At 40.8% G+C, this 26,800-nt stretch overlaps 1 protein-coding gene across 3 annotated transcripts in view; it reads left to right on the top strand.

Annotated features, from left to right (window-relative positions):
- SLC24A2 (solute carrier family 24 member 2) overlaps positions 1 to 26,800 on the top strand; it is a 247,004-nt gene that overhangs the window by 211,678 nt on the left and 8,526 nt on the right. For all 3 annotated transcript variants that reach the window (XM_025433207.3, XM_025433206.3, XM_035697258.2), the window contains 3 exons: positions 10,185 to 10,325; positions 18,232 to 18,321; positions 25,722 to 25,888. In XM_025433207.3, coding sequence (XP_025288992.1) covers positions 10,185 to 10,325; positions 18,232 to 18,321; positions 25,722 to 25,888 — 398 coding nt within the window. The remainder of the gene's footprint in view (positions 1 to 10,184; positions 10,326 to 18,231; positions 18,322 to 25,721; positions 25,889 to 26,800) is intronic.

Genomic DNA, 26,800 nt, shown 5'->3' with positions numbered 1-26,800 from the left:
ATGCAGCGCTCTGGTTTTCCATCATTGGGATCTAAAAGTTTTTCTTCTTTCAGATTCTCCTGTTTTCATTCCTTTTTCAAAGAAAAAAATCTAGCAAATGGCAAATGAGTTTTCCTTAGCCATACAGCCCTTAGTTGACCCATCCCAGAATTCTGAGTTTGCTTTCAAAATGACTCATAACACACCTTACTTGGCAAATCCTGAACTATGGCTCCCGGGGTCCCCAAAATTCATTTTTCCTTGTGTCACTGAGAGATTTTGAGTACAGATTTTTGGGCCTGTGAGGCCAAAATGATCCACAACCCAGCAGTGAATGTTTTTATAGGTCATATTTTTCATATGCCAATTTTAAGCATGATGTCCTATTTCTGTAATAGATATAATGGTATGTTGACCCCACTAATTGGCCAATCAATTTAGGGGAAAATGGAAGAGAGAACCACTTACCATCCCTCCCTGGGCCAGTTGGTATTTATGGTGGGAGTTTATCATAAATTTCTATTGCTATTTCTACTCCTATTTAAGCCACCTAGTCTATAGCACTTTGTTATGGCAGCCCAAGCAGATTAATACACTCACCACATGGATATTTATCTTTTTAAAATTATCTATCTATCTATCTATCTATCTATTTATTTGGGGGGTGGGAGAGGCACAGAGAGAATCTCAAGCAGACTCTGCACTCAGCACAGAGCCCAAGGCAGGACTCGGTCCCACAACCCAGAGAACACAACCGGAGCCAAAATCAAGAGTCAGAGCTCAACCAACTGAGCCACCCAGGCACCCCTAAATATCTCATTTTTGAATAAATTTCCTTTGTAAAGCACTGGTGTGATTTGAGCTTACAAAATGGAGAGCACTCTATGGAATATTTCTTGGGAGGCACCTTTTACTTGCCAAATAGTTGTTGATTTCGGAGACTTTCACTGTATTAAAATGTGACTGCATTTTTTGGCAACTTTACCTTTGAGAGTTCCAACTCTGCTATTGTTTTTAGCTCTGCACAAAACACAGAATCAAGGTGTCACAATATTATGAGTCTTGCCATCTGCTTGGAAGCTTTGTTTCTGATAGAAAGTCTACTTACAGCCTACCTACTGAAATAAAATAGCATTTTCTCCATAGAGCTGTGGAATTCTCCCTTTCATCCTATTTATAAAGGCCTTCTATTTAGTCATCTTACCTAAAAGGAAAGTAAATTAGATTGTTGACATCACTACAGCCAATGAACACTCAGTAAATGTTGGCTGAATGCATAGATGGAGGAACAAAATTATTACAGTTTCTACTTTTACATCAGATCATTGAATTATAGAATTTTATTGCTAGAAGTATCATAATTCACTTAAGTCAAACTTATTTCTCTTAGATGTCTTTGAAGAAATTACTTTCCTAAACACCCAGTAAATGTTGGTTATTATTGTTATTTTTAATGTGTTTACTATGTGCCAAACACCATTTCAAGTAACTTTCATGAATTATCTCAGTTAATTTTATAACAACAGTAATGTTGTAAAAGAATGTTCTGGAGCAGAAGTGGGTCTTCTTTATTAATTCCTTTTCCAACAACTCCTTCATTAGGTAAGGCACTTTCAAGATTCTTCTCTCTCTAGGAGCCTCCCACACACACACTGTACAGGCACACACACCTTTTCACTGGTTCCCACAGAAACCTAATTGGAAAAGCAAAACATGCCATCTTTGTCAAAGAGAGTATTTTTAATGCTTCAATAATGAAAGAGGCCAGAGGTAGGAGGAGAAGCAGATAGTCCCTGTTTAAGGCTGATGCTGTTTTGTTGGGCATATTCTTCCCTTGAGGTTCTACTGGCCTTTGAACACTGAATGCTGGAGTCTAGAAATAACCTACCTCCTATTTCAGTTCTTGCTAAAGTTAGCCTCAGGAAAGTTTATTATTGTAAAGGGCTTAATCCATCTTCGATGATGGCCCCTAGATATTCATTTTAGAAGTAGCTAGTGCAAGATTATCCAGAGTTATGGGAATCGGGGGTGACATCAGGCAATGAAATGCACATAAAATCTCAAGCCCTCAATTTGGCCATTGGCGTGCTTGGTTGTCACCCTCCTCCCACGTGAAGCTGGCACTAAACTTCAGTACTTTTTCCTTGGGCAGAGATGCTAAAGAAGAAGTCTTCCTTCTTCACCTGCATTTGAAGTCCTGGCCTCCATTGATATCAGCCTCACATTTCATTTTTAAATTTGTACCTGGCACCCTGGAGATCTTCCCCACAGAGTTAGAGGAGGGAAGAAGGTTCTAAGTTTCAAATTAGACTACTTCTCAATGCATCACAGTGGCCCCTCCTAGTCACATACCTCCCAAATCTGCTCTTCATTTCCCCTTCAGAGCTGCCCTGGATGTTATAACAAGAATGCCATAGAATGAATAGCTTAGAAACAACAGAAATGTATTCCTCTCGGTTATGGAGGCTGAGAAGTCCAAGATCAAGTGATAGGTGATGGAATCCACATCCTGGTTCATAAATGGCCATTTTGGTGACTGTGTCCTCACATGGCAGAAGGGGCGAGCTAGCTCTCTGAAGGCTAATCCCAAGAACACTAATCCCAATCACAAGGGCTCTGCCACCATGACCCAGTCATCTCCCAAAGGCCCTACTCCCTAACACCATCACACTGGGGAGTAGGACTTCAACATGAATTTCAGAGGGACACAAGCATGTAGTCTACAGGAGACTCAAAGAAAAGGAAAAGAACATAACTAAAAACTAAGGTGTTTCTGTTCACCTTTTCCTAGAAATGTGAGCCATCCAAACCATCAGAAATTAGTTCTAGGGAACCCTGGGTGGCGCAGCAGTTTAGCGCCTGCCTTTGGCCCAGGGCGCGATCCTGGAGACCCGAGATCGAATCCCACGTCGGGCTCCTGGTGCATGGAGCCTGCTTCTCCCTCTGCCTGTGTCTCTGCCTCTCTATCTCTCTGTGACTATCATAAATAAATTAAAAAATTTTAAAAAAAAGAAATTAGTTCTAGGTTCAAGAAAATTAAGCAAAATTATGTCAATTAAATGCTTTAGCTATGTTTGCTATAGCTAGGATTTTTGGCTTAATAGGTCAAATTTATTACAAATAAAGCTGGTGTATGAGTGGAAAACATTAGAGAAGGTGACAAAACATGAGAGACTCCTAACTCTGGGAAATAAACAAAGGGTAGTGGAAGGGGAGGTGGGGGGGGAATGGGGTGACTGTGTAACGGGCACTGAGGAGGGCACTTGATGGGATGAGCACTGGGTGTTATATGTTGGCAAATTAAACTTCAATTAAAAAATTAAAATCAAACAAAGCTGGTGTAACTAGGCATAAAGCACATTTTTTTTAGGATACCTATTTTTTAGGAGGGAGGAGGGGAAGCAGTATGAAATGGGGAAAGAATCTTGAGCTGGGAGTGAAATGGGAGGTCACTCGGGCCCAGCCTCACACTATGACCTTTCTTCAGCATACCACTTCATCACAGGGCCCTCATCCATCAAGTGAGAAGGTGCGACCACAATGTACTAGGGCCCTTCAATTCTGAAATTCAGGAGCTCCTTCTCTTGGAGCCTAGAGCTCCTATTCTAAATATCTCAGAAGGCTTTGATTGTAGCTTGTCTTTTGTGATCAGGGCCCATACAGTGAACCAAACGGCAGAACTTCTTGGTCAGGAAGGTAGACAGTCCCACAGTAAAGCATTGCCCCTTCAACACAAGTTCTGTCTCACAACGACATGGATTTTAAGGGCTGCTGGAGCCTAAAATGTAGTGTGGTGTACCCTACAGATCACATGTAGTATATATTCTTTGGCCATTCCACCATTTCCATTGATTTGCCTCAGGTCACACAGCTAGTTAGAGATGAGATTCATGGCCTAAGGGAAGAGGATTAACACACATCAATCCCTGGGTCTCTACCAGGAACTGTGCGTCCTATAGTTGCCTGAGAGTTACCATCCCCAGTCTACAGATGAATGTCTCCCATATGGTCTAGACATTACACATTAGTTCCTTTTTGAAAACTCTGTTGGAGTGTGATATTTTTAATATTCTTGATGCACCCACCCAACCTCACTTCATAGGCTCAAGCAGATGTTTTTATGGATCTGTTTTCCCACTCTCGGCCCCTCTGGGCCCTGTAGGTGATTGATTCTCCTAGCATGCACCACATTCTTTTGGTGAGCTTTATCCCATTTGGCCATTCATGTGAGCACCTATGTGGCTGAACAACAATGGAGATATAAACTCCATATATCTCTCCTTCAGATATAAATTATAGAAACAGCAACAATAGCAAATATGTTAAGGAACATTCTAAGTAGAAGTATAAATCACTTAAAATCTTAGCCTTCAGCCAACTTGACCATGGCTCAATGCTTTAGAGTAAATGAGTTATATTTTTCATGACTATTCAAGTGCTAGCATGTTATTCTACTCAGCATCATGCCACACTGAAGGGGCTCCCCAGTGAGAAGAAACGGCCCTCCCCAGAGCTGAAGAGTGTCGTTCTTTTGTAGGGGATAGACAAGTGAGAACTTCACTTCCAACCCAAATCAAATCCTAACTGAGCTGAGAACTGGGCCGATCCAGTTGATCCTCTGAGATTACTCCTTGTGAACTGAAGATGTTATTAGCAATCAATAAAACTGAACTTGAAGATGGCCTATATTTAGATGACTTCCGGGTTTTCATTTTAATTCTCTGATAGAAGAGATTGCATTAAAATGGGCTCACCTTCACACTGAAATCTTTCACAATGCCCTTCACAGACAATAATAAGAAATTGGCTTGCTTCCAAGAAATATTTCTCTGGCTGTAGAAGTGACCTCTGGACTGGTGAATCCAGCTCCAGCCCCTCCCCTGGAGACCTGATGCCTGTTCTAGGGCAAACCATCCCTACCAGGCACAAGTGGAAATAGTATAAGATGTACATGCAAGGAAGCTAAAAAGATTCTCATGAGGGGCATCTGGGTGCTGTCAGTTAAGCATCTGTCTTCAGGTCAGGGCATGATCTCAAGGTCCTGGGATGGAGCCCCACATCAGGCTCCCTGCTCAGCAGAGAAGTCTACTTCTCCCTCTCCCCTCTCCCTCTGTGATCTCTCTCCTCTCTCTCAAATAAATGTATAAAATCTTTCAATTAATTAATTTAATTAAAAGATTCTCATGATAGTAGGCCACAAGTGGACAAGCTGTAGGTATCCTCCCATTCTCCAGATAAATAAAAAATTAGTTGATTGCTCCAGAGACCTCCCAGTAGGTACCAACTGAACTCTGGAAGTGTTCTCTTCTATCTGTAAGTGTTCTGATGGCCAGATCTCCAGGATCCAACCTTCAGTATTGATAAATGAATCCTAGAAGGTGATTGCCCAGTTGTCACTTAGGATAACTCTCTCTCTCTCTCATTCTCTCTCTCTGTCCTCCCCCCCACCACACACACAAAGTTATCCAAATAATTCCATTCAACCACTGAGGAGTTTCAGTTTTGAGGCTGCCATCCCTTGTTTTACAAAGATTCAAGGCTGCTTGCAAAAATACTTCTGAGGAAAATAGTAACATGAAGAATTTTAAGAAAAGTCAGCACAAGAGGAGAAGGAAAAGGAAAGGGTGGGCCTGGGATAAGCGACACAGACCCCAGAGCTGTGATGGGTGGGTGGAGTTTACAGATTTGACTCTGAATCCCCCAGGGCAGAGCAAGGGGAAGAAATAGTATCATTTACCTGATTCACAGTATTTCTAAGATTTTTCAAAGTTGCTCAAAAGAAGCATGACTTTTCCCAGTGCTGAGATGTGAAAGATATTTTTCTCCCTTGATTCCTCAGAAAGAGGACATTGGATTAGTGAGGTTCCACTGCGAGCAATCAAAAGCCCAAAGTAACATGGCCTGAGTACAATAGAATTTTAGGTTTCTCTCAAGTCACTATACGTAGCTCAGGACTAGAACAGCTCTTGATGGGTATCAGGAACTCAGATGCTTTCATATTTTTTCTCCACTTCATGGTCCAAGATGACTGTTAAAGTTCTGGCCAAAATGTTCCATTCCAGCCAGCAGGAAGAAGGAAGGAGAGATTAAGGACACACCTCCATCCTTTAAAGATACATCCTTAAGTTGCAGAGGATTTTTCTGATTACTTCTTGTTGGCCAGAACCTCCCATGGCCATGCCTCATTGCAAGAGAGGCTGAAAACAGAGCCTTTCACTTGACGGGATGAGCACTGGGTGTTATTCTATATGTTGGCAAATTGAACACCAATAAAAAATAAATTTATTTAAAAAAAAAAAAGAAAACAGAGCCTTTATTCTAGGCCTAGGTGAAAGTGGGCTTTCTGTCACCCATGAAGATGCACACTTTCATCTAGGCCTAGGATAAAGGCTCTCAGGTATTGAGGTTAGGGTTTCAACATAGGAATTAGGGGAGGGCACCATTGAGTACATAACAGGCAGAAGCTCGAAGCTCCTGCCTCATGTCCTGCCAGGACCCATGAGCAGGGAGCCTGATGAGGGGCTCGATCCCAGGACCCTGAGATCAGGGCCTGAGCGGAAGGCAGACACTTAACCAACTGAGCCACCCAGATGCCACTCTGTCCTCTCTTTTAAAACCAAGTTTCCTTGAACCCAGGAGTTAGGACCTAGTGTACTAGTTTGCATGAGAAGACACTCCATGAATACCTGCAGGTGATGGTGGTCACTGCCTAAGACATCACAGCAGGAGCAAAGCCTGGAAGCCAGGACTTCTTATTCTCTAGCACCTACTCTTCCCACCAAGCTGCACTAATCCCTTCATGGTCTGGCACACAGCACACATTATGTGGGAAGGTAAAGTCATGTGTTTTAGTCTCAGATTTTTCCGTATCAGAAACTATAAAACCCTAAAGAGCTGATTGCTGGCCTTGGTTTCACATAAGTCTAGTGCTTCTACCGAGACCCCAGCATGTATCAAACTATTTTAAACCCTTCTATCAAAAGTCATTTGAATTTTTTCTGGGGCTTTTTTTTCATTGTTTTGTTTTCTGTGGACACTCCACAGAAGCTTTTGGAGGTTTGGATGGGTTGCTACAAGGTCAAAGCTGAGATGCCACAACTCCAGGAAAAATTGAAAAATCAGTACACTAACCTCAGTGGCCTCTCACCAGGGCTGAGACTAATGAACAACATGCCAGCAGCCCCAGCTTGGGCAAAGGCAAAACTGGCCCCAGACTTCGAATGGTTTTTTTTTTTTCCACTTCTCTAACCAGCTTGCAAGCTGTCGCCCATTGAATCAGTGAGATTGCACTTGGCAAGAAGACAATGAAAATTTTCCCCAAAATATGCTGACAGCCTTGCTCCCAGGACACCTCTTGAAACCACCCCCAGGTTCTGGGCTCCTATATTCTGTAGCAGAACTCTTTCCCAAGAGGCTGTGGATTCTGGATGAAGAGCTCTGTTTATATGGCCTGAAAGCCAGGTTCTTCTTCTTGCCCATTTCTGCCCTAGCAACGCCACCTCAAATGCAGCTTTTGGAAGCTGTACAATATAGCTAATTGTTTGCGCTGGACAGTAGTGTGTTTAGAGCTTATGCATCTAAACAGACAATTATTTTCTGCTATTTGCTAGTGGCACTGCCTGCCTGGTGACTTTGGCAGATGGAGAAAGGAGCTAATCCGTAGGTTATAAGCAGAAGGGTTATTGATGAAATGTCACCATCTGTTGGTGTCATTAAAATGATATGAGTCATAAAGAGTTGCTTTTGTTTTTTCTCAGAAAAAGGTTAGCTTAGAGTCTAGAGAGAAGTTGCTAGATTGTGGATGGCAGTTGGATGGGACTAGGGGCTGCGAGTGTCAGTCCTGGAAGGGGGAGGAGCCTTGATGAGCTTATCAGATCAGCTTGATGAGTCTTTCGAGAGGTGCTGGAATCCTCTGCCTGAATAGAACCAGCCATCTGGTATGAGATGAGGTCCTTATTGGGAATGATGCTTCAACTATCCCATGATTCCTCCCTATGTCTGAGTCATCTAATGGGGGAGGGGGAAGTCATTCATTTGGGATAAACAAGAAAGATCATACCTAGGAGGGAGCAGTTAAAGCACACCTGTCTCCTAAAACTCTCATTGGCCTCGTTACAGAGAGATTATTCATGCAGCCAGCTGACATCTTGGGAGGCTGGCAATCTCAATGGGGAATGATATTTTCTATGTCTGCTGTATCTCCTGGGAGGACATGGAGTGATCTCAGAAGAGGAACCCATGACAGTATGCCCAAGCTTGCATCAGACATGGGAGCCCCCAGGATGTAGAAAAGAAAGCAGCGAGTGGAACCATATGAATGATATAGTGAAGGAATCAGCTTCTGGTCTTTTTTTTTTTTTTTTTTTTTTTTTTTTTTAGCTTCTGGTCTTACTGAACTTACTGTCTTCCTCCCTGTCAATTTCATTGATTTCTTCTGTAACTTATTTATTATTTATTTTCTTCTGCTTACTTTGGATTTAATTTGCTCTCCTTCTTCTAGTTTCCTAAAGAGGAAACACAGATTGTTATTTAAACTTTCTTCTTTGCCAACATGTTGCATAGCAAAGGGATGGAGAGCATGAGAAGTATACTCAGTGAGGATACGGATGACCAAAAAACTGGTACCGACTTCCTAATTCTGCCTATTTATCTAATCCTCTTGGTTCACTCGTATTTGCTGTTTATAAACTCTTTTACCCACTGCCAAGGAAGGACATATGCCCAAAGAGAAAGAACCTGTTATTACCAACTTTTTTCAGTATGGCTTAAGATTCCTTTTACATATATATATATATTTTAATTTTAACTCATGGAGAGAGAGTGTGGGTGATTGTGTAAACCACTACAAATTCTTTTGGCAGTACTAGGGTTGAAATTATAAATAAACATAACACCACAACGTATCGGCCTTACACCCAGCCTTGCATCTGGTTGAGTCCTTTTCCCCTCTCCAGTTGGCCTAAGCCTGCCCGCCACACATCCCCTGCCCCTCCCAAGGAGAGGGGTGCTGGGGCTGGATGGGGGGGGTCAGTGCTGCTGTTGGAAATAGTGCGCACTGCTGGAAGCAAGAGCCACAAGGGGTGGGCAGGAGCTTCATGAAGCCTATGAGGGTTATTTATATGGTCTCAAAGGGAGGCATCCATGAAAAAGTTCCTGATGATATTTTTAGATCTGATGCTTGATCCTCCTGCAGCACTTTCATTTTTACACAGGCAGGGAAGGGAGTGATTGATGCTGTCTGCAGTGCTGTTTTGAAGGCTTGGAGGGTCCATCTGACAGGCTAATGGTCAGACTGCCTGGCCCGTGGCCACCTCCTGTCTCTTCTAGATCTGGAACTTCAGAAGCTGCTGACTTCAGCAGGTGGCACATAAAACCCTAGCCGCTTGCTGCCAAGTCAGACATTCTGAAGTTTACCCCTGACTCTGAGGTCCTGAGGTCCTGTGCAGTTGACACTCATGGGTTCAGTCTCTTGCTCTACTCCCATACTCTGTTTCTCTGGGAATGGGACACAGGATTGTGGAATAAGCCTTTGACTGGAATGAAAATGGTTTAGAATTTAACAAGATGATTGTATAGTTTAAAAGCTCACAACCATACAATAATCCATGCGTTTGACTATTCCAGGGCTAGGGAAGAGAGTTGAGTATTATTACCGAATTGTTTTTATAGTTACTTTTATTTGCCCACTCAAAGTCAATGCTCTAAATATATATAAATTTATTTTTTAAAATAAAAGCATAGATATTTAAGTTTAAATTTTTTTTAATTAAAAAAAATCCTCCCCAAGGATTCCCATAATGAATCCTATAGCTTTATCTTCGAGGAGAAGGGAAGACACAGAGAAGGGGGGCATTGGGGTCTTTTGCTCTGTGGATATGGTTTCTCATAAAAAGTCCATGGATCATAGCTATAGCCCATTCCAGTTGGATGGTCATTTCATTTAAGTGAGAAGCTGAAGAGTGTTCAGGGAGAGAAAAGGAAGCCCCTGAGTTCTCATGGATGTGCAACATATTGTCTATCCCTGGGATTCAGACTCTGATACAAGGGGTTCTCTTACAAACTTAAAAATCATATGATGACGCTGGTGGGATAACCCAAGAAAATTCCTGATGGAGTCCCAAGCCACCCTCCCTGGCTATATGCTCTTGCTCTTGTACATGGTCATCTTTTTCGTTTATTCCTTCATCTCTATTTTTCTACAACAGACCACAGAGACGGGTGAAGATGAGGAGGACCAGCCTCTCAGCCTGGCCTGGCCTTCCAACCCCCGCAAGCAAGTCACATTCCTAATTGTTTTCCCCATAGTGTTTCCTCTCTGGATTACCTTACCCGACGTCCGCAAACCTGTGAGTAATCATTGTTTAATCGACTCCTTGTGAAAAGCTCAGTGTATAATAATATGCACAGGCTGCTTCTTTTTGCCTTGAGAGGCAAAGAGGGGGTAACATATGTACTTGTGCATGCTTATATATGTCTAAAATTTCTCTGGACAGGTACACAATTATAGTGATTGTTCAAGTTATCTGATCTATGTAACAAGCCACCTCAAAACATAGTGCCATGGAAACAATAAACACTCCATTCTGTTTGCAGATCCTGTAGATCAGGAATTCAAATAGGGCACATTGAGGGTTGCATGTCTCTGCTCCGCAACATCCAGGGCCTCTGCTGGGAAAACTGAATAGCTGTGGGATGGACTCATCTGATGTTTCTAGGGGCAGAGATGATTCAAAGGCTGGGTTCAGCTGCGATGGTCTGTGGGAGAACCTAAATGTGGCTTCTCCATGTGACTTGGGCTCCCTCACAGCATGGTAACCTCAAGATAGTCAGATACTGTAGACAAGAGGTCAGGGCTCTAAGAATGAGTGTCCCAGCAGCACAAGGCAGAAGGTCTTTGATGACCTAAACTCAGAAGTCACAGCAAGCCACTTCCACTATATTCTAGGGTCAAAACATTCATAAGTTTGTCCTGATTAAAGGAGAGGAGACAAAAAATTTACCCAGAATATGTCAGTGTCATATAAGGTATGACATCTTTGATGGAAACAGTGTCAAAGAATTGGCAACCATGCTTTAAAGCCACCATTCAATTCAAAAAATAATGTAAAGAAACGTATTCGTGTAGTGTAAATGCCTACTTGTCTGATCTTCTCAATCCTGTATTGCTGTCATTACTACCATCGATATTCCTTTCTACCATTATTATGTAGCAGGTGCATTGACCATAATACCATCTTATGAGCAGCAAAGTACAATCTAAGTATAGATCAAATCAAAAGAACATCTCTCCTAGTGTTGAACTGGGTTCTTGGGCCAGTGCCCCAAAGGGTAAGGGAACTAATGATAGTAAGTAGCTGTACGTTTTGGTATGGCCCTGCACACACATCTCATTCAACAAAGGTGTGCACCTACTGTACATCAGACTCTGCCCTATGTATTTCCAATAAGTCATATTGTGGAATCTCAAGAAACAGCTAGCATAGGAATATGTGTGTACACACCCACATTTTATATATGCATTTCTTATATATAATGTTATATATTATTGGCATAAGTGGAAAGAAACTTACACCCAAAGAAGTTAACTAACTCATCCCTGATCACTTCCTCAGAGATGGAGCAAAGTTTCAGATCCAAGTCCAGGTGACCACACAACTTGGACTCCCGCCCTATTTCATGATACCAGAAAGTGGAAGTCCAAGAATATCATGTCTGAATGCATTTACAATAAGGCACTGTGGTAACATGCAGCAAAATTGAGCATAAATCTTAAGAGCCCCATGGTGATCCCACTCTCAGTACTTTAAGAAGGCAGAAGAAAAATCCTGTCCCCACTGACCTATAAATAATCCAGCTGGTGGAGAGCCATGTCTTGTCAGGTACAGGCCAGAAAAGGGACCCCCTCATGTAAGGACTCCCAACGTTAGAGGTTTCCAAATAGAGGGTGCATGTAACAAGTGTGACTTACTTAAAGCAGTATTTAAGTTTCTTTATTTACAACATAATTGCAGAACATCTGCTCTGTGCAAAGGCCTGGCTTCCTGGAAACCTCCAGTGAATGAGCTGGAATGTGTTGAGTTTCTTCATGGCTCACGTCACACTGACATTTCTGAGATGCGCGTGCTCACATGTGCTCTCTCTCTCACACACACACACACACACACACACTTTCTCTCTCTCTCTCCTTCCATTGTTCTGTTTAGACGAGTGCTTTTGCTCTGCCCCAAGGAGGAAATTCAGAGAGACAAACATGAGTTCCTAAATTCCTGTGCCTAGTTTAGTGTGGCCCCATATAGGAGGCTGATGGCCTGCAAAGGGGGTGTCAGCACACAGCCACTGGAGCAGTCAGGAAAAGTGTGCAGGAATGGGAGGAAGATGCCAGTAACCAAGGCCTGGGCTCTCAGGTTGGGTTGGACTCCTAGAGCAAGGGCTGGAAAAGTGCTGGTTGTCTCTGTGATCTGAGCTCAAAGGACAAGGACGCTGTTAGGGAAGATCAAAGCTCTGAACCAGCGACTCTGGGACAACACACAGGACTCCACCATGGCAGCAGTGAGCTGGATCACGACAGCTGTCCTGGCTTATGCTACAACCCCAAAGGATACAAGGCAAGAAGATGCAGCTGCACATGATGCTCTCCTTTGTAATACCATGGACTGATCATTCACTGTGCACAAACCTTGAGAGCCAGCTTCTGGGCCTGGGTAGCCAAGAGCCATCCCTGGGATGAACTGGATTTTTTTCTCTTTCTTTGCATATACTATGTGCTGTCCCAAGCAAAAATGCAACTCTCAGAGCATTTGGTGGTTTTAAAATTTCCTTAGCATATATTTATTGAATACCTATTATATGCCAAGCATCAAGCCTATACCCGAAAAGACATGTGAAGACACAGAATTCACAATTCCTATCTTTAAGGGGCTCAAAACTTAGTAGAAGAAATAAGGCATGTAACTATAGGGCAAGACTGGCTAGCCATATCAGTGACAGTAGCTAGATTCAAACAAATGTCCTGACTCCATCAGTGTTCTCATTCTACCACACTGACTACAATGTTTTCCCCCCACATAACTCATGAGCTGTGCAACCTTGAGAAAGTCACTTCTCAACTGTGAACCTCACTTTTCCTCCTCTCTGAAATACAGGGAGGGAAGATCTCTAGATTCCCTGCCAGCCATGACATCCTATGATTAAGGAAAGCATAAAGAGATAACCATCAACGCAGCACTGCAAATTTAAGGGGACCGTACATCCCAGTTTGCCCAGGATAATCCCAGTTTAATCTCAAAACATCCTGGTTTGGAATATGAATTATATGGCCATCCTCTGCATATACAAAACGCCAAATGAAAAACCATGCCTGTGGATACAAAAGCCAATAAGTGGCTTCTTGATCATGCTTAGCATGATCAAGAAGAGTTTCATTAGGTTTGGTCTTGTGTCTGTTATCATTTGCTGTGTGACACACCAGCCCAAAACTTAGCAGCTTAAAAAAGTAAGCAATTTTTAAATGCAGAATTCTATGAATTGACCATTTGTTCTGGGCTCAGCTGGACAGTTCTGCTCACTTAGATGGCTGGGGTCTTGTTGGCATAGGATCATGTCAGCTGGAAAAGCTCATCTCTGCACCACATGGTCTCTTACCTTACGTAGGCTAGTCAAAGCTGATTCACGTGACAGCCACGTTCCAAGGGCAGCAAGAATGAAAGCTACAGAGCCTCTTGAGATCCAGTTTGGAATCCCCCCACGCTGTCACTTTTACCATATCCTGTTGGTCAAAGAAAGGCATAAGCCCACCCCAGAGTCAAAGGACGGGAAAATAGACCCCACCTCTTGGTTATAAAGGGTTGTGGCTGTTTTGACAGTCTTCATGCTCTGCCACAAGGGCCTTTTGAAAAAATATCAAGGGAGAGGAAAAAGAGGAGAAAATTATTAATTAATAAACACGTGCTACTCCGGAGGGCCTGGCAACTCTCCGTCTCCCAGTAGTTTTTGAATTACCCGTGGAGATGAACGTTCCAAACCTTGACAGTAATTACGAGGAAAACATGATTTTTTTAGTATCCATCCAGTTTCAGAGTAAACAGTACTCCCACTTGTTTTTATTTCCCCTTTATTTATATGCAAATTATATGACAGTGTTTGTGGGATTGTACACCATTCCAGCTCAGATTAATTCACTTTTATAGTTTTCTTAAAATAATGGCTTCAGTTTAAACGCAAAAGAACGAAAATATAAACCTCAATGAGAAACATGTCTTTGATAAACACTGAAAATAATAAAGGAAATAGAGACCCCAAAAGTTATATTCTCTCCTGATCCAGGATGGAGTTTCTTACAAAACAGGAATACATCAAAACATGACCTTTTGAACTGGGAAGGTACCTAAGAAGTCAGCTCTGTTTTTGCCATTGATACCATTCATTGATTGGTTCACCAAATATTTATTGTGTCTGCTGTGTGCCAAGCATAGGCTTAGCAAAAACGAGTGATTGAGACCCAGAGAGGTTTAGTGACTTGTTCAAGCACACCCAGCAAGTAAGAGGCAAAGTCAAGACTCTCAGCCAGGTCTCTGCAGGCACTTCCATCTCTCTGAATGTCAGTTCCCTCAACTCTTAGAAAACAAAACAAGGATAACATCATCTAATAACAACCACCATTATTATCTCAGTACTTATTATGTGGCACTCTGGTAGACACTTCGTGAACATGAAATCCTCAGAACAACTATATATCGTTATTTCCCCCTATTTTACAGATGAAAAAACTGAGGCTTAGAAGATGAAATTATTTCTCTCAGATCACATCACTGGTAATTGGTGAGCAAGGATTTCAATACTGGTCCTATTAATCCAGAGAACACACTTTTAATATTAAATAGGATTGTTTGGTGGACTGTTGTTAGATATGCATGCCCCAGAACCTTGCACAGAATAGATGCTCAGTGAATATTTAGCCATTTAAATCAGTAAGGATACGGCCAATTTGTGCAATCAGCTAATGTCCAGAAATATTTCTCAAGCCAAGAAAGTATCCCACTGATGTACTAAAAGCTTCTAATGAGAACATTAGCTGTCAATTATACACGTAAACCATTACATTGGGAACAAAATGGCCGCCACATGGACGCAATTTGCTTTTTGCTAATTAGTATGAGGTTCATCCCAGCAGATGTTAGGATGAGCCACCCTTACTAACCAAAAATTGACATGTCAGACCTTGGCTTCAAGGGCTATTTTCTTCCTTCCAATGAGACTGGTAACTAAATAATTGCACAAGTATCACTGGGTAGTGATGTCTGGAATGAGACCATAGAGTCCAAATAAGGGGAGTCATTCAGAAGAAAATGAAAGAAGAAGGAATTACCTGGGCTGTGAGATTGGAAAGGACAAGATAGTTTGACAGTTGGGAAACATTTAACTGAACTGCTGATGCATAAAGGGTTGATACTTCCCAATCAGGGACGATATGGGAGGTTGGGCGAGGCAGATGGCCATACAGCTGGAATGCTAGCCTCTACCTCCCCGATGCTCCTTATATTTTTCTGCCATTCAGAGAACAGGCTGGGATTATGATCATCATTATCATTATGTCTGTAAGCTGGGCATACTTTGAGCATCATTGACCTTGTTTTTTTTTTTTTAAGAAAAAAAATGGTATAACCTAAATATTAGGAAGGAATACCTGCTGGATAGTCAGACAGAGCTGGGTTTGAATTTCAGGTCTAGTTCAAGATCTGGGTACAGAGTAGGTACCTGGCCTTTACCTGCCCTTCATTTATGATGAAGACCTGGAAACTTACAAATAAAAACTATCTTTAATTTCTTTTCACTGAGTCCCTAGTATAACACTAGGTACATATAGATGCCCATGAATTACTAATTGGCCTCTTGATCAAGAATCATAAGCATCATCAAAAGAGGTTTTCATTAGCATGTTGATGTGAACTTAGTTCCTTTATATCCTTACTCTGATTCCTTAGTTTCTACCTTTTGACTAGGAATGTTCCATGGGTCAGGGATGATATTTTTCAGATGAGAAATATCTCCAAATAATTTGATTCTAACTCATCACACTACATCAATGTGCAGATATGCAAAGGTATAACAAAATAATTACATATTTAATAAATGATCTAACCTGTAAAATGAGCAATCTATGAAATGAAGACTCTCCCAAGATCTCCAGTACATATGCCATACCATAAAGTATGGAGATGGTACTCCATTCCCTCACAGGATGCTCAGAATCAAGCTCACAACCTGATTGCTGCTCCAATCACATGCGTGGCCCCATACAAGAAAGGCCTTTTCCTTCCCTGTCACACAGCCTGGCCATACGAGAAGAAACTCTTACTCACTTAGGATCCTGAAACAGTGACGTGCGACCAGAAGAAAAGAATGGGAACTCCATTCAGCTAAATGCCATGTCTGGAAAAACTTGCACTGTCAATTTTAAGGTTTGGGGAATCTGCTCTCTAAAATCCAGCTAAAGCCTCAGCTCTAAAGGAATTCACTCTCAGAAGTAAATGTCTCAACGTCCACTTTGAAAAATGGATTACTTTTTTTTTTTCCCATAACCCACTAACGTGTTCAGGCCCCCAGTAGGGGCCTGAGTCTTTAGCCAAAATATTTTCCTCCCACTCCCTGGGGTCTGATGTCTCTCTCAATTTAAGCAAGCCCACAGGTCTTGCAGATACTACAGCTAACAAACAGCGCAAAAAAAGTCAGCACTCATTAAGCAAAAGAAATTGTTATTGTGAAATTTAACGGAATGGCATGAGTGATAATAAAAACATATATTGAAAATTCAAAATTAGTAAAGAGAACATAAGCCTGGTCTGGGGTGATAGAGACTGTGTTCATTATTATTATAGATATTCATTATATATATAATATATCTATAATAACATATATATTATATATATAATATTAATATATATATTAATATATTATTATAGATATATATAGAGAGATTCCTCTTAATGAAGCTCTCAAAAGCCATGACAGAAAGTGTTCTGTGTGGCTGCCCAAGGTCTGCTCTTTAGACAATTGAAATAGCTTTCATCCAAGTCAACTCCAGAATTCACTTCCCTGGACAAAATTGGATGGAATTATCAAAGCAAAAAATGAGATTGTTTCTCATACTGGAAAGCTTTGAAATAAAAAGTGTTCGGTTGGCAATAATAGGTGAGAGGGTGAGGGCATTCTGCTACCCGAGTATGTTTTAAAGGACCCCAATTTTGGAGAAAAAAAAAAGCTATCAACAAAAGACCACCACAATCCAGTGTAAGCCTGGATCTCTCTGTAGTGGGGTCAGGTAAAAAACACTGCATTTTGAGTATCTGATTTTGGCTAACATTTGAAAGAAACTAAAAGTGTTCACACTGAGCGCTGAGCAATTTATAGAATTGGTGAATCATTATGCTGTATTGTACACAATATAACATTGTATGTTCATTATAATTGAATTTAAAAAATAAAAATAAAAAGTGTTCAGACTCTAAGTCTGCAATTGCACAAAGGCCAGTGCTCAAAGCAGAAATGGACATAATACAGTCAGGGGTGCGGAACAGGAGAAAAAACCATCCCAAGATCATCTACTCTACCTCCTGTGTGAAGAGCAACACATTGGGCCTCTGTCTATACTCTATAAGGGTGGTTCAAATATGTTCTAGAGTGTGGCTGTCATCAGGAATCTATAGAAACTATGGTGATGACTTCTGTGTGGCTTTTCCCAGTAATTCGTGGTACTATAAGATGAACCTGTTTTGCAACCTATTGATCCTTCTTGTTAAAAGCAATTAATCACATAGTTTTTCTGGCTAATGGACTGATAGGATACATGGGGTGAAGCAATAGAAACTGATTCTGATGAACTTGAGCAGAAGGGAACAGAAGAGGGAGGAAGGCTATGAGGTGGTCAAAAGATTGAGGGCAAGGCTGAGAAACCAGGCCGTGGGAAGGGCAAGGGGCAGGGGGCATCTGAGCAGCCAGCAGCAGAAACAGACATTCTCTTCAAGAGACTTCCATCTCAGGAACTTGCTTGGTGATGATATGGCTCCAACCAACATTCCCAAGAGTGAGTCTTCCTGTTCCAGCTTGACTGGAGTTAGGCAGGGCCTTCTGATTGCTGAGCCTATGAAGATGGAAGGCAATGGAGAAGTAGCGGCAATAGTGGATTTAGCTTTGGTCTGTCAGATCCACCTCACTGGACAGCACTGACACTCTCCCCTCTTTCTGGTTCTCTTTCAGTCATCAAGGAAGTTTTTTCCCATCACGTTCTTTGGCTCCATCACGTGGATCGCTGTATTCTCTTACTTGATGGTCTGGTGGGCACACCAGGTAAGACCTCCATAGGAAGGCCCATTTGCCTGGTTCTTCTCATGGTTGCCAAAGGGCTAATCAATGTGTTTGCTTTTGAAAAGTGTCAGAGGATATTTACCCCAAAGATACAAATGTAATGAAACAATAGGACACCTGCACCCCAATGTTCATAGCAGCATGTCCACAATAGCCAAACTGTGGAAGGAGCCATGATGTCCTTTGACAGATGAATGGATAAAGAAGATATGGTAATATATACAATGGAATATTACTCAGCCATCAGAAAGGATGAATACATACCATTTACATCAACACGGATAGAACTGGAGGGTATTGGAATGCCTGGGTGGCTCAGCAGTTGAGCATCTGCCTTTGGCTTGGGGTGTGATCCCAGGATCCTGGGATCGAGTCCCAAATCGGGCTTCCTGCATGGAGCCTGCTTCTCTCTCTGCCCCTCTTTCTCTCTGTCTCTCATGAATAAATAAATAAAATCTTAAAAAAAAAAAAAAAGAACTGGAGGGTATTATGCTGAGTGAAATAAGTCAATTGGAGAAAGACAATTATTACATGATTTCACTCGTATGTGGAATATAAGAAATAGTGAAAGGGACTATAAGGGAAAGGAGGGAAACTAAATGGGGAAAAATTAGAAAGGAAGACAAACCATGAGAGACTCCTAACTCTGAAACTAAGAAGGGGTTGCAGAAGGGGAGGTAAGTAAGAGGATGGGGTAACTGGGTGATGGACACTAAGAAGGGCTCATAATGAGATGAGCACTGGGCATTACACTATATGTTGGCAAACTGAATATAAAGAAGATATTTTTTAAAAGGAAAAAAAAGAAAAGTGTCAGAATAGTATTGTGTCCAACAAGACAGGATACATATTCCAGGACTAAAGGATTTAAGCCCACTTCACTTCCCCATGCCTCCTGGTCTCCTCCTATAGTGGGGAGTCAAATCAGCACAACCCTGAACATCCGTGTGGAGGAGGTCCCCTCAACTCTTCTTGCCTTCTGTAGCCTGAATCTAGGCCTACCCAGGTCTAAGAGGAATGGCAAGGTTTTACCTGATTCCATGACACTTACTTCCTCTTGACAGCCGCTCACCTCATGCTCTCACCAGCTTTTCAGATTGGCTCTAGGAAGAGAACTGGAGACAAGAGAGTCTCTTATTTGAACCTCAGTTTGCTATCATGATGATGTATTTTGCTTTTCCCACTTTTAACTCAGTACTAGTCGTAGTGCCCATCACAAAACTAAATTCTCAGGAATTGTTTGCTGTAACACATGGATGAAAGAATGAATTGCCAACATTTCACATTCTCAGAGATAATACTGGTAACTATTACTGATCAAATGGGTACCAGATGCTGGACAATTCATATCGCTTTGTCCTCCTGATCTTGACAGTCACTGTGTTCATAGGCACAAATCCCATGAAGGAGGTACTATTATTATCCACAGTTGGAGGAGTTATGCTTAGAACTAATAATAAAAATCCTCAGGATCATATAGGTTTAAGTAACAGAACTGAGATTATAACCCAGAGCTCTGAAACTCCAGAACCTATGCTTTTATCCTCTATTATAAGCTGCACAAATTTCAAACTTCCCACTTGTATTCTTTGTTTAACATAGTCTGAAAATATATATCATATACATCTGATAAAGCACTTGTATCCAGGATATATTTTTTAAATTCTTAAAATTCAATGATGGAAAGGCAAGGGGCACCAGACTGGCTCAGTTGGTAGAGCATGTGACTCTTTATCTCAGGGTCATAAGTTCAAGCCCCATGTTGGGTGTGGAGCCTGCTCAAAAAACAAACCAAAACAAAACAAAACAAAACAAACCCCACACATAAAACAATAAAAAGGCAAGCATCTACAGGCATCCTAATGTTTAAGATGGACAAAAGATTTGAATAGATATTTTACCAAAGATGTGAAAATAGATAATACACAAGAAAACATGCTCAACATCTTATTCATTAGAGAAATGCAAATCAGCACCACAGTGAGATACCACTTCCCTCTCACTTAGGATGAATATAATAAAAAAGACAATAACAAATGTTGTAGAGGATGTATAGAAATTGGAACCTTTATATATTAGTGGCAAGAATGTTAAATAATGCAGCCTCTTTAGAAAACAGTTTGGCAGTCCACAAAATGTTAAACATAGAGTCACTATATGATCCAGTGATTCCACTACCTGTATACCCAGGAGAAATGAAAACATCCATACAAAAATTTATACACACATGTTCACAGAAGCATTATTCATAATTGCCAAATGATGGAAACCACCCAAATGCCCATCAACTAATGAAACCATATACAAAATGTGGTCTGTCCACACAGTAGAATACTATCCCACAATAAAAAGGAACAAAGTACTAGTACACGCTACATGTGAATGAATGTTTAAAATATGCTAAATGAAAAAGATAGTCAAAAAAGACCCCATGTTATATGACTTTAATTATAGGAAATGTGAAAAATTGGCAAATCTATAGAGACAAAGTACTTAATAGTTGCCTAGGGTTGGGGAGGTTGGAGGGAATGATGAGTGACTGCTAATAGGTATGGGGTTTCTTCCTGGGATAATGAAAAAGCTATAAATTTAAATTATGGTGATGGCTCTACAAGTTTATAAATATACTAAAAATTGAACTATCTACACTTTAAATAGGTTATTTTTATGATATATGAATTATATCTCAATAGAGTTGTTTAAAAATAAACACAAGGGGAGCCTGGGTGGCTCAGTGGGTTAAGCGTCCAACTCTTGATTTTGGCTCCGGTCATGATCTCAAGGTCATAAGATCAAGCCCCACATCAGGCTCTGCACTGGGTGTGGAGCCTGCTTGAGATTCTCTCTCTCCCTCTCCCTCTGCTTCTCCCCTCCTTCTCCCCCCCCCCCGCACAGCTTGCAGTCGTGCTCTCTCTCTAGACAAATAAACACGAGATACTACTTCACAAACACTAGCATGCCTATATTCAAAAAGGCAGATATGTGTTGATGAGGATGTGGAGAAGCAGGACTACAAACATTTATCAAAACTCACAGAACTATATACTTTTTAGAGGGTGAGTTTTACTGGATGTAAAATTATACTTTGCTGTATGTTTGTAAATTACACCTTAAAAAAAAAAAAGAACATATACCATCATTGAAAAAATCCACTGGAAATGTCAGTCTATATACCCAGTATTATTCCTTCAAGATACTGCATATTATTCCTATCCTAGTTATTTTTTAAGGAGTTTATTTGTTTATTCATGAGAGACACGGAGAGAGGCAGAGACATAGGCAGAGGGAGAAGCAGGATCCCTGCAGGGAGCCCAATGTGGACCCAATCCCAGGACCCTGGGATCACGACCTGAGCCAAAGGCAGATGCTCAACCACTGAACCACCCAAGCATCCCTATCCTAGTTGTTTTATGACATTTGACTTCAGATTATTCTTCCTGGATGTTTCCAAAAAATTGTTGACCCTGAAGAAACTCTGCTTGCCCCAAAGTCACAATTTTTCCACATTCACTGAAAGTCATTTGCCACCAATATCATTACAGTAGGTAAGCTGCTCCTCAGCCTCCAGATTTCCATGCTAGAAGGACTATTTGCTATTCATAACATGTAATGGGTTTTTAAAAAATAATTATCTTTATTCTTAAAAAAATAATGGTTATTATTCTTTCCTGTCCTGATAAAGAAAAAAGTGGTGTTTTTTTTTTCTCACTTGTTTTCTGGATATTTCTCTTTAGCCATTCTAGAAAAAAATCATCCTATTGGCTTCCATCTTTTTTGTCCTTTTTAATGATTATCTTAATTCCATACTCTTGCTTCCTTTTCATTTTCTTGTAGAAAAAATGCAAACATAACGCCAAGAACAATAGTAATTACCAAAAGGCCCAGGAATATGAAGTGCATAAAGAGAAACCTTACTTTCTAGTAAAGCATAAGAAGTTTTTCTTTTCTCCTCTAGAAATGCTCTTCTAAGACATCCAGAGATCTGATCAAAATAGCAAATTCTTTTCTAAGCAGTCTAGCTCTAATTCTGTTGCTTATACTTTTGAGCTATAAAGGCCAGAAAGACAACAAATGCACCATTTAGTGTTCAACTATTTTATTATCCACAGTCTTACCAACAATAAATGCTATTTAATACCATTATTTAGCTACTGTTTGGCCAAAATTAAATGCCCTTTACATAAAATGCTTTACGCATATTTTCCCTTAGTTTTTGTTACTTTCTATTGTATTTGCATCATGAAATTAGTAAATGTCTTGGGTTATCAGAACATTAGGTTAAAATCTATCCTGCATCTAATATGAGAAGTTAGTTCCAAGAGTCAAATACGACCTTGTGTCTCATTTTGCCAACATGACATTTTTGCAGTTCCTCCTTAAATCAAGGCAATGACCTGCATCACACAATATTCAGAGCAGCACTGAATTTGGATTCTGAGTGGCCCCATCATCTACTTCAATCAGAAAACAGGAATTCCATCCAAGAAACATCTGATGTCCTTTCTACCCCTAACTTCTCTGATGCTAGCAATTTGATCAGTGCTATCCCATCCATGCACCTGTTATCTTGCCTCTAACTCTCCAGAAGCCAAATTCAATGAAATTTTCTTAAAATGAGCTTATGAAGACTAGTTCTCAATCAGTGAAAATGTTTCTAGGAGCCACATAGATTCATCAGAAGTTTGATGTACAATAAAAAATCTTCATTATTTTCATGATTTCCTGCATTGACTGATAACTGATGCCTATTAAATAACTGATGCCTATTAAACCCACTTCAGTCTCTGCTTCCAGAGCCCAGCGGCTAGTCTGATAAGTTGGAGAGGGAAAGGGGTAGTGTCTGAGTTAGCATAGCTGGTATTTATTGAGTATTTATACCTGACACCGTGTTCTTTGCTCTGTCTGCATCATCATATATAATCATCAGAACAGGGTGGACATTATTATCCCCATTCTACAAATGATTAAAACCAAGGCTCAAGAAAGTTGACTACCATGTACTGTGAGTGGCAGGCTAAGATTGGCACCCAATTCTCCCTTTATCTGAGCCATCACTCTTAGCCACACCATCGTAATACCCCACTTCAGTTTCTCTTTTTTTTTCTGTCTATAGAGCCATTCAAACTCCAAATACAAGTGTTGTTTTAAAATAGCCACTGCTTTAGAACTCCCTTGAGGAATCATCCTATTTATTGGGGATGACAATCATTCAGTCAGCATCTTCAGTCTTTGAAAATGTTTCATTCCAAATCTAACAAACAAACAAACAAAAAAAATAGGTCATCAAGGAGACTTGGGCACTCCTGTGTTGAGCACTTATTTAATTTTTTCTAAGAGAATCAGTGGAAAACATGCTAGTAAAATCACCTAAGTATATAGATTGACTAATCTATTCAGCAAATAGATATTGAGAGTCTATTAAACACCAGGCGAGGGACGCCTGGGTGGCTCAGTGGTTGGGCATCTGCCTTCAGCTCATGGCATGATCCAGGTCCAGGAATGAAGTCCTGCATCAGGCTCCCTATGGGGAGCCTGCTTCTCCCTCTATCTCTCTGCCTCCCTCTGTATGTCTCTCATGAATAAGCAAAAAAATAAAAATCTTTAAAAAAAAAAAACACACCAGACAATATTCTATATATTAAGGAGACCAAGCAGTGATCAAGCAGTGATTCTGCTTGCATGGACTTCCTTTAGGATGGGGAACAAAGAATCTTTGCTCCATGAGGATAGGATAAACTACTTTAGCTAACCAGGCTCTAGAGCAGACGTGACCATCCAAACAAAAAATAGCTCCCAGCTATGCTTTTAAGTTAGTGGAAACCATGCTATTACTAATAAATCACAAAAGTTATTTAGAAATGAGCTTGTTCTATTCCCTAAAAACTCTTATTCTTACATGCTACTCTGGCCCTTTGAATTTTTTTTCCAAAAATGTTGAGTGTTATTGAGTAGGCTGTTGAAAACCAAATTGGGAGCATCATCTTAAAAGTTTTCAGAACTGCAGTTGACCAACTCCAGGAAATACATAAAGTTTTTAAAAGTCCCAAGAAGATTCTTTAAAAAGTTGCTCAAGAGAATAGAGGAACCTCCATCTGAGGCTAGATAACTGTCCAAAATAGACTTTATCAGTGTTAAAAGGCAATGACTGAAATAAAACATAATAATGGTCCCCCTTTGCTTTTCAGTAACCTTGTACTATTTGCAAAGGGCTTTTCCACAAATGTTCTTTTTTACTCCTCCCAATCACTTGTAAGATAGGTATTATCATTCCCCCTTTAAGGATAAGAAAGCAAGGATCAAAGACATTACATAACTGGTTAACTTAACAATAGGTCAAATTCTTTTTTTTTTTTTAAGATTTTATGTATTTATTCATGAGAGAGAGAGAGAGAGAGGCAGAGACACAGGCAGAGAGAGAGGCAGGCTCCATGCAGGGAGCCTGATGTGGGACTTGATCCTGGGATTCCAGTATCATGCCCTAGGCCAAAGGCAGGCACTCAACCACTGAGCCACCCAGGCAAACAATAGGTCAAATTCTTAACAAATGCCAGAGCCAGCCTTGGACTTGTGATTTCCTAACTGATGGTTTCTCCGTAACTGCCTTGCTGATTTACAGTCATATATTACCAAACCCCAAAACACCCCAAATCAAGTTTCCTATGGAATGGTAGTCTAGAAGTGTTTAAGTGGGCTACAGACACTAGGAGATGTCTGAGAAAAAATGGGAACACTGGGTGTTAGTCCTTAACCTTCAGTTGTTAATCCAAAGGCAAATGTGCTACAGGATTTAGTACCATTGCCAGGCACTGGCCTCTGGAGCCAATGGCCAGTTGACTTTTAGAACTCCCTTCTGCCTCCTGTCTCAGTCTTACCAGACATCATATAGAGACTGCATTCAAGCCCTCTATAGCTCTTTCCTGAGATTATCTGTTTAATTCTCATGTGAACAGTCCTGATCTTTTGGGTCTGAATATGATTAACGTAGGAACTCCTCTATGGCAGTGATTGTGGCTTACTCTTTATCATCTCACCCCTCCACATACTGCAGATAGGAACTCATTAAAAGGGAGTACCAAGTGGTACATGGTACTTTTGGGTGGTACATTTGGTTAAGCATCTGACTCTTGGTTTTGGCTCAGGTCATGGTCTCAGGGCCCTGATCTCAGGGTCATGAGATCAAGCCCCATGTTGGGCCCCATGCTCAGCAGAGAGTCAGCTTGTGAGTCTCTCTCCCACTCCCTGCCCCTTCTGCTTTTGCATGCTCTCTCTCTCAAATAGATAAATAAATATTTTTTTAAAAAAAGGATTTGCATGGTAATGTTTGTAGGTTTGTTGGTTTTGTGACTACAAACACTCATGTGTGTACCTGTTACTACTTTTAGGTTGGAGAGACAATTGGCATTAGTGAAGAGATTATGGGTCTGACCATCTTGGCTGCTGGGACCTCCATCCCTGATCTTATTACCAGTGTCATAGTGGCCCGGAAGGGACTTGGGGACATGGCTGTGTCCAGCTCTGTTGGAAGCAACATCTTTGACATCACTGTAGGGTGAGTAGAAACAGTCTTGTGAAGGTGCACACACCAGCTCTAATACTGTCTTTGTCTTCTGAGAAGCTGTGAAGACATGACCAGGATCTCTGAGCTCAAAATTAACCAATACCAATAGAAAGTAAACACAGGAAGTACTATTCAATTTCATGAACTCCATTTTTCATTTTCAGAGGACTTAATGAAGAATAAGTTATTCCCAGTTAGGCAGAAACAACATGCCTGCATATGGAGTGGATATTGTAGGAAATACTTTAAGAATTTTGCTTATATAATGGCATTGGCTAGAAGTTAAGAATATTTAGTATTCAGGTATGATGGAGATGCTGTAGACTTTTACTGTATTTTTTCCATATTCTTATTCTAATTAAAGTCCCTACCAGCCTCGGGTGAGATTTTGGATCATAAAACAGATTGGAACAAACATAGGCCCAGCAAAAATATCCCATCTCCTTCCTTGGAAATTGCTGGCAGGTTTGGCATTATCATGTATGTATGCTGGTAAAGATATTCTAGGTTTTTTGAAAGCCAGAAGATAAGATCTATTCTTACAATTGAGCAAACTGGAGTTCTCAATATGAATAATCTCTAAAGTGGATCAGACTGGGGTGGGATGCTATTACTTCTGTCATTTCATTTAACGTGTCAGAAGTAAAAGTAGTCTGCTAAATAACCCTGAATGAGAACCCCTGAGAAAGTAAGACATGAGATGTTATGCTTGTGTTCCCAGAGCTGAGCTCTTGACACTTAAATTTAGAAACTAAGATGGATCTACTTTCTCATTGAACATCTTGAATATTATTCTCTCTTGTACCTTGGTGTTACCTATGTTTCTTCATTCAGTGTCTCCTTTGTGTATTAGATGTACATTTTTATCCATTTAGGCCATACAGTAATCCTATGGCTTAAGTA

Source organism: Canis lupus, chromosome 11, assembly GCF_003254725.2.
Source record: "Canis lupus dingo isolate Sandy chromosome 11, ASM325472v2, whole genome shotgun sequence".
NCBI lineage: Eukaryota > Metazoa > Chordata > Mammalia > Carnivora > Canidae > Canis > Canis lupus.
The sequence above is the reverse complement of the archived record's forward strand: the minus strand, read 5'-3'. Positions and strand labels throughout refer to the sequence as shown.